At 33.8% G+C, this 9,060-nt stretch overlaps 1 protein-coding gene across 1 annotated transcript; it reads right to left on the bottom strand.

Annotated features, from left to right (window-relative positions):
• Window positions 1–3,878: 3,878 nt before the first annotated feature.
• LOC122849178 (26S proteasome non-ATPase regulatory subunit 13) lies at window positions 3,879–5,688 on the bottom strand. The gene is made up of 5 exons (XM_044147784.1): window positions 5,472–5,688; window positions 5,273–5,386; window positions 4,838–5,164; window positions 4,397–4,729; window positions 3,879–4,307 (listed from the first exon to the last, which is right to left on the bottom strand). The coding sequence occupies exons 1-5, from the start codon at window positions 5,585–5,587 to the stop codon at window positions 4,040–4,042; spliced, it is 1,158 nt and encodes a 385-aa protein (XP_044003719.1). The 5' UTR covers window positions 5,588–5,688; the 3' UTR covers window positions 3,879–4,039.
• Between the last annotated feature and the right edge of the window lie 3,372 nt (window positions 5,689–9,060).

Genomic DNA, 9,060 nt, shown 5'->3' with positions numbered 1-9,060 from the left:
TAGCATTTTTATAGAATTGTTTATTCGGATTAAGTTTTTTTGATTGTGCACAAAAATAACAGCTTCCTATTTTCGAAAATTGGTGTAGAAATAGAATATTAATTTTATTGAAACAATATTTGCGGACACATAACTATTTGGTTGTTAAATGTAAATTCAGAATTCTATTTTATTATCGTTTATAAAGTGGCATTTAATTCTTCATCAATATTTATTAAAATGATAAAAAGTTGTAGAATAAAATTCGCTTTTATCACCAACTCGTAATAAGAGAATCAAAAGTTTAGTGTGATAATATCATATATTTTCCAAATATATGAACAAAAAAAAATTATACTTTCATCTAATAATATTTGTAGTTAATATTATCAACTCACATGAAACATAATTTTTTTTTAGTAGAATTCAGTAAACGGCAAATAAATGTTTATCATTTTCAATATAATGCAAACAACAATATTCGAAATCTCTAAATTCGTCATAATCTAATTTATGAATGATAATTATAAACGTTAATTAATAATTTCTATTTTTGAGAGTTCGGCCCAACTTAAGAAAAGTTCATTTACGAAGCTTACACTTCAGAATTTGGAAAGATCTGCTAGTCGGCTAAAACATTACGGCGGCAACTTGTTCTAGTTCACAATAGATGGAATCGCAATACTATGTCAGAATGACTTTTTCATTTACGGTGTTTTCTGATTCCCGAGGATCAAGAAGACTAGAGACCAGGAGAGTCAACTATGTACATTGGGAATGGGACAAAATATGTCGTGAAATAAGGCTTGTACATTTGGCCACAGAGAGGCGCTTTCGGCGTCTCGCGAACCAAAATTGTTCACAATTGTTGTTGATATTTTAATGCTGATTTGTTCTATTTTACGTATATCAATTTGATATCAAAATACGCCACAAGTTTGTTATCTAAATTTATACAATTAATTGATTGTATGTAATGATTTTTGCTAAAAGAAGGATGTAGCTAAATAAATTATTCGTAGTCTAAAAAAATTTTGCCACCAATATTTTGATTTATCATATATAATAATTTATATATGATAAAATAATTGATTTAGCCAAATAATTTAATTTGTAGTCTATATCATATTTTTTATGATAAATAAAAATATTGGTGGCAAGTGATTAAGGAATTAATTTAAATAGACTGTTAATTTATTAAGTATATGTATTATATGTATTATATTCAATACATGTGTGCGTGGTTCGTGGGTCGACAACAGCGCTGAAACGGCGTTTTTATAAAGCCTGCCCCTGTGTAAAAGTTTACGACGTTTTTGGTCCCATCCAGCCTATCCCCCACTACAGGGAGTTGACTCTCCTGGTCTCTAGTCTTCTTGCCGAGGATTGAGACATGGCGCTGCAGGCCGCAAGCCTCCAATTCACAGGGCATTACAATTTAGGGCTTTTTTCCTCCACTGGCGGCGCTTGTAGAGCTTTTGTATGTGAAATCTATGTAAAAAAAAGTTTACAAGCGCCATCACCGGCAAAAAAAAGCCCTAAATTGTAAAAAATTTGCCCTGTGAATTGGACTGCTGTTCTCAAGAAGACTAGAGACCAGCAGTCCAATTCACAGGGCAAATTTTTTACAATTTAGGGCTTTTTTTTGCCGGTAATGGCGCTTGTCAAATTTTTTTTATATAGATTTCACATACAAAAGCTCTACAAGCGCCGCCAGTGGAGGAAAAAAGCCCTAAATTGTAATGCCCTGTGAATTGGACTGCAGGAGAGTCAACTCCCTGTAGTGGGGGATAGGCTGGATGGGACCAAAAACGTCGTAAACTTTTACACAGGGGCAGGCTTTATAAAAACGCCGTTTCAGCGCTGTTGTCGACCCACGAACCACGCACACATGTATTGAATATAATACATATAATCAAGAAGACTAGAAATACAGGAGGACTTACTCCCTATCTCGCCTGTATATAAAAACCGTTCCGCTATGTGATCGCCGCATAATTGAGGGGCGCTAGTAGTACCACGGTAACGTGCGCGACTTGTATCGCTTTTTTTTTACAATGCGCACAATACAAACATACTGTGACAAACACTAATAGAGCATTATACACATGATGTTTGTCAGAGTCAAGAAGACTAGAAATACAGGAGGACTTACTCCCTATCTCGCCTGTATATAAAAACCGTTCCGCTATATGGTCGCCGCATAATTGAGGGGCGCTAGTAGTACCCGGGTAACGTGCGCGACTTGTATCGCTTTTTTTTTACAATGCGCACAATACAAACATACTCTGACAAACATCATGTGTATATGCTCTATTAGTGTTTGTCAGAGTATGTTTGTATTGTGCGCATTGTAAAAAGCGATACAAGCGCACGTTACCGGTACTACGCGCCCTGTCGCGGCGACCACATAGCGGAACGGTTTTTTGAGGCAAGTTCGTCCTCCTGTATTTCTAGTCTTCTTGGTCAGAGTATGTTTTGTGCCATTGTAAAAAGCGATAAAAGCGATGACGCGTTACGGTATTATGATCACATGCGAACGGTTTTGAGGCAAGTTCGTCCTCCTGTATTTCTAGTCTTCTTGCATATAATACATATACTTAATAAATTAACAGTCTATTTAAATTAATTCCTTAATCACTTGCCACCAATATTTTTATTTATCATAAAAAATATGATATAGACTACAAATTAAATTATTTGGCTGAATCAATTATTTTATCATATATAAATTATTATATATGATAAATCAAAATATTGGTGGCAAATAATTGAAGAATTAATTTAGACTGTTAATTTATTTATTTGGTTCCATCCTTTTCTTAGAAAATATTTTCCATAATTAATCGATTAAATAGCTATTAGAAAATGTATCTAAGGGAAAGATGTGGCCAAATAAATTTATATGTTGTCTAGATTAATTTCTTGGCAACATTTTCTATAATAAATTAAAATATTTGTGGCGAATAGTTGAGCAATTTTTTTAGACTACGAAATAATTTATTTAGCTACATCCTTCTTTTAGCAAAAATTGTTACATACAATCAATTAATTGTATAAATTTAGATAACAAACTTGTGGCGTATTTTGATATCAAATTGATATACGTAAAATAGTACAAATCAGCATTAAAATATCAACAATAATTGTGAACAATTTTGGTCGCAGCGCCAATATTGGCCAAATGTACAAGCCTTATTTCACGACATATTTTGTCCCATTCCCAATGTACATAGTTGACTGTAGTTGACTCTCCTGGTCACTCCTGGTTTCTAGTCTTCTTGCCTGTTCTCTATTCTTCATGACTGCTCCATACCCAACCCGCGCCTAAAGATGTTTACACATCAAAAATTTTCCGAGGTCCGGTATTTCACCTAAAGCCATGAAGGTTTATATATGGTTTTATGTCATGTACTCATATGTAGACAGCAAATAATAATTTCCTTCGAATTGCAGGCAACTATTGTTTACTAAAGTTAAATCGATGTATACAACTATAGTGACATACCATAGTATTCTGAATTGAAATACTCCTAATTCAAGAATATTTTCTCCACGATAAGTATGTTCTTATTTTGTGTTTAATTTGAGTTTTTCCAACAAAAAATATTCAATTATCATGAAGATTAGTGAAGTATTATCCTTAAATTTGCTTAATTTAGCTTATTTGGTGAAGAGGCTAATAGCTATTCTTGTCAATATTAATGTAGCATACCTTACACACCCAGTCTTGAAGACACCCATCATTTTCCAGATATTTCTCATCCAAAATCAGCGGTAGCGAGCTTGCGCGTCGACTAAGTTTTTATTATAATATTGCAAGTTTTTTCTTGAAATTAACTATTAAGAAAACGCTGTACTTTTAACATCATTAAAAATAATAACGAACTAAAGGGAAATTATTTTGCATGACATTTTTTATTCTTCAAATATTTTGTAAATTAAAGGAATATCAAATATCATGGAAGGAATTACGTTCTGCTGTCTGATAAAGAAATATTCTAATTTAAAAGTTGAAAAATGCTGCTGAGTTATTGAAGAAGAGTTATAAATTTGTTTTTTAGAGAGTCAGAATCTCAGAAGCTCGAGACTCAAGTAATGTTTCCATTGAGTTCACATCCATGCACCAGTGTTCTAACTGTTGAACCATACCAGATATTTGCGTTCGGTCAAGAACCCTAGGTTGAACCCAAGTCATGTTAACTATACCTGCAACTTGATCAATCGCACCATGAACAAGATCTTGAGCGAGTGCTTTCATCACCAAAAGTTCAACTTCTCTTATTGGTAGACAAGTTTCTTTTGAAATCTCTACGAATGTCAGTTGTCTGGAAAAAAAAGCCATGGAGGAATATAAAAAAACATTGTGTAAAACTGAAACTACATTCTGTTTGTATAAAAAAAAAAAAGAAATCACCTGTTGTTCGCTTGTCTTTTGAAAGTCATTTCCATCAGACAGAGCAAAGAAATTTTTTGTCTTAATTTTAATTCTTGAGCAGCTAAATCGGCAACTTTGGCCCATTGCAATTTGAGTCTTTCAAACGATTCGATATCACCTGCATTAAATGCTAGAAGAAGGTCAATCAGCCAGCTATTGGACGTTTCTTTGAGAGATTGCAGTACAGAATGAGCTAAAAGCTCACCAAGGTTGTATATACCTTCTCCAAGCAAAGCTGCGAGACCCAAGAAAAATGCGTGCTGCTCTTGTTCTTGTTTGCTCAGTGTATTTAAATCTATACAGCCCAAATATCTGTAGAAAAAAAACCCGAAAAATAATCATCTTTAATACTTTCTGTTTCTTATATCATTGGTTATGTAAAAAATACCTTTATATAATGTCTTATAATTATCATTTTACCTTAATGCAGTTCGATAATATTCTGCATGTTTTCCTTGAAGTCGGTACAATCGACTAGCTAATAGATAAAATCTTCCATGAACAGTAGTAACTCCATCGGCGTTATCGAGCATCACTTCAACATTATCGATGATTTTTTTCGTATTAACTTGGTCATTAAGATTGTCTAACAATATCTGACCTTGTAGAACTTTACATAAAGCAGTGGCTTCATTGTTTTTTTCAACTTTTGATTCAGCAGTTTCAAGAAATTTGACTGCTTCTTGTTTGTCAGTAAATTGTTGAACTACGATAGCCAAAATTTCCATCAAAGACAGTGGATTTATTCTAAAGAGATTAAACGGTAAGTACGTGTAAGTAAAGTCATATGATCAAAGTATTTAAATATTTAGAAGAATAAAAATAGTGTTCCTTCGTATTGAAATAGAGACTTACTTGTTTTCGAATGTAGACAAAAAGTTTTTGTATAATTGAACCAGATTATCAGATTCTTGGAGAGATGGGAGCTTTACGAAAACTTCAAGTTTGAGGGTGAGTTGATGCCATAGCCTGAATATAAAAAACAAAAATATCGTCAGTGTTGTTTTTACCTGAATAGTTGTATGAATGACATGACTAAAATGAAAAAAAATACTTTTTATTATAAAAATCTTCGAGCTGGGCCCATTGTGCAGCCAAATCTTTGTCTTGAAGGTTTTTTTTCTGGCTTAAAAATAAGCTAACATCTTTCGGTATAGTCACGGTGGCCATATTTCTAACAATGACACAGGAAAAAATACTGAAAATTACAAACCAAGAAAGCTAGATGTGAAGACACGACACTATATTTAAAGTGCGTTGCCACAACCCAATCAGAGAATATGAAGGGGAGTACCAGCAGTGTTGGGTAGGTTTCATACCGATGTATCATACAGCAGTATCATACATCTTTATTAAGGGCTCAAACTCACGACAAGCTTCAGCACCCGCAGCAGTCCAATTCACAGGGCATTACAATTTAGGGCTTTTTTCCTCCACTGACGGCACTTGTGAAGCTTTTGTATATAAAATCTATATAAAAAAAATTTTACAAGCGCCATCAAATTTTTTTTATATAGATTTTTTCATGTGAAAATAGATGTGTTCGTTCAGTATTGGGTGCATTCCTTTAATAAAAAATTTTTTTTCGTTTTGCGATTTCGCCCTGTAATACCGGCCAAAATTTTATAGGAAAAAGCTGTTTCTTGTAGTGGCAGTACTGGCACATGACATTATTTTTGGCTGGTATTAGATGGATAACTGTTCAATGTTTATATCAAACTGAAATAGATAGAAAATTGACTCGTTGTGATTGTTTGTTATTGTCACATAGCTCGTACCACACATTATCGTAAACTGTAAAGCCTGGAATATTGCATAGAGAAATTTATCACTTTTGTCGTTGTTTCTGTTTCTAGTTTTTAGTCGGTATTACAGGGCGAAATTGCAAAACGAAAAAAAATTTTTTATTAAAGGAATGCACCCATTCACACCGAGCGTATGCACGGAGCGTATGCAAGGAAGCGCTAGAGTTTTGCGGTCATTTGAAGAAACTTTAGTAACTAAAATTTACTAAAACATTCGTTATTTTCAGTCATTGTGTTAATTTTGTTAATTTAATAATTTTTTCTCAGACGCAAGAACAAATTACCAATTAATAATAATGAAAGAGAGCGAAAGAACTGGAAAAAACGAATAGCAATAAATAAATAGTAAATTTTAGTTGCTAAAGTTTCTTCAAATGACCGCAAAACGCTAGCGCTTCCTTGCATACGCTCCGTGCATACGCTCGGTGTGAAAAGTGAACGAACACACCTAATGACTGCCGCAGTCCAATTCACAGGGCATTACAATTTAGGGCTTTTTTCCTCTACTGGCGGCGCTTGTAGAGCTTTTGTATGTGAAATCTATATAAAAAAAATTTTGTCAAGCGCCATCAGCGGAAAAAAAAAGCTCTAATGAGAACAATTTTGCCCCGTGAATACGGGTGCCGGTGCCGCTTGTAAACATGGCGCTTTCCACTTGTAAACATGACGGTTGTACAAATAACCAAATTATAACTAAGTTTTCTAATATATCACTAAATTTACTAAATTTTCTGCAAATCCGTGGTGTTTCTCCGTGATTTTAGAACAAGCTTGACACGGTTAAGGCGTGTGGCCACTAGCATAGTTTTTTGAACAAGTTCTATGCCATAGTCCATTTATTACCAGAAATATCTAGATTATTCCCAGTTATCACTGAAAAAGTCAGTTGTTTCTGGTAATAAATGGACTATGGCATAGAACTTGTTCGAAAAACTATGCTAGTGGCCACATGCCTTTAAGCTTGTTCTGAAATCACGGATTTGCAATAAATTCAGTAAATTTAGTTATAATTTGGTTATTTTTACAGCCGCCATTTTAGTTTACAAGCGGAAATTTTAGCTTGTTGTGAGTTTGAGCCCATGTATCATTAAAGTGGGTACATGATGACTAGAGACAAGAAGACGAGAAATACAGGAGGACGAACTTGCCTTAAAAAACCGTATCGCTGTGATCGCCGCATAATTGAAGAGCGCTGGTAGTACCCGGGTAACGGGCTTGCGGCCCGGAGCGCTAGTTTCGGTTACACCGTTCAGGGTGAACATCCGAAAAATAAAGTCTCTTTAAGCTCATTTAGTCCGTAATAGGGATATTGAATGTCGGTAAATATCCAGTTGGCACTATGTCCGACTTGAATACTTTACGTAAACTGACTTTTCCTAGTTACATATTCAACTATTTTGCTGTTATCCGATATAATGTTATGCCACAAGATAAATGATAAATAAGATATATTTATTATGTTTAAGAGTTATAATTTTCGATGATATATTTTTTTTTATTTTCTCATATTTTGTAATAATAAATTTATGACACTATGTATTTTTATTAATTAGCATATTTTAATTTTTTAATTTTTTAAATTCATGTTATTACGATATTTATCATAATATATGAGTCACCTTCCAACGAAAAATAATGTTCAATAATTATACCGAATACGATAAAAATCACTAGTAATTTTTTACGAGTTTGTGTCTATGAGTTTGTGTCTATTTATCGTCTGAAAAAAAATCCGTCTTATATTTATATGTAGAAATAGATTACAGACAACAAATAATCAACGGTAAAATCTATCGTAAAAAAATTGGTTCATCTATATACATAGAGTACTCTTATTATCAAATTCCGCTAGTACGAATGAGCCAAAAACGATTTTAATCAAATGTTTATATAGCTAATTCTACTTTTCTATATTAAAATTATTGTCCGTTTAATTGATATAGCCGAATAATAATCTATGTATATTATTTTACAACCTCTTTCTGTTTTCAGATTCAATCAGCTAAGCCGATCAATAGCTTTCTGAAGTTGTATTTTTATTGTCTAATCATATATTTATTTGTTCTATATTTTTCGCAATGTATTTTCTCCGTTCGAATATATTAACCATTATCGAGTTTCTGAAATTTAATAAAACCCTAGTGATGATTCCATATACAATTTAGGGCTTTTTTTTGCCACTGATCGCGCTTGTCAAAATTTTTTATATTAGATTTCACATACAAAAGCTTCACAAGCGTCGCCAGTGGAGGAAAAAAGCTCTAAATTGTAATGCCGTGTGAATACAGCACCCGTATTCTCGGGGAAAAATTGTTCTCATTAGGGCTTTTTTTTCCGCTGATGGCGCTTGACAAAATTTTTTTTATATAATTTCATATAGAAAAGCTTCACAAACGCCACCATCGGAAAAAAAACGCCCTAATGAGAACATCCTCTGAATACGGGTGCGGGTGCGGATATCGTAATCTTGCTGGTATTATACTAACCCAACACTGCCCTGCACCCGTATTCAGAGGATGTTCTCATTAGGGCTTTTTTTTCCGATGGCGGCGCTTGTGAAGCTTTTCTATGTAAAATCTATATAAAAAGTTCACAAGCGCCACCATCGGAAAAAGCCCTATCACTAATATTTCAAATACTACTATATTGCGCATAAGGTATGATTTTGTTCGGATTCATTACGGTGCAGAAAATCTCTCTGTCGCAGTCATCTCACTGCTCGACAAAAATTTTTTGCGCATGTCCGAATTATTATTCGAGTAGGAGCTCGGAAACATTCGGCAACGCACACAAATTCATTGCGATACGTGTGAACCGAACGGATTATTTGGACATGCG

The sequence above is a fragment of the Aphidius gifuensis genome, linkage group LG2 (genome assembly GCF_014905175.1).
Source record: "Aphidius gifuensis isolate YNYX2018 linkage group LG2, ASM1490517v1, whole genome shotgun sequence".
Lineage (NCBI taxonomy): Eukaryota > Metazoa > Arthropoda > Insecta > Hymenoptera > Braconidae > Aphidius > Aphidius gifuensis.
Note: the sequence above shows the minus strand (reverse complement) of the source record. Positions and strands in the feature narration are given on the sequence as shown.

What these genes read in the sequence shown, in the direction of transcription:
- LOC122849178 (XM_044147784.1), bottom strand. Translation starts at nt 5,587, where the DNA reads ATGGCCACCGTGACTATACCGAAAGATGTTAGCTTATTTTTAAGCCAG. An exon ending in TTGTCTACATTCGAAAACAA is followed by an intron (nt 5,165 to 5,272) that starts GTAAGTCTCTAT and finishes TAATCTCTTTAG; the next exon opens with AATAAATCCACTGTCTTTGA. An exon ending in TATTATCGAACTGCATTAAG is followed by an intron (nt 4,730 to 4,837) that starts GTAAAATGATAA and finishes TTTTTTCTACAG; the next exon opens with ATATTTGGGCTGTATAGATT.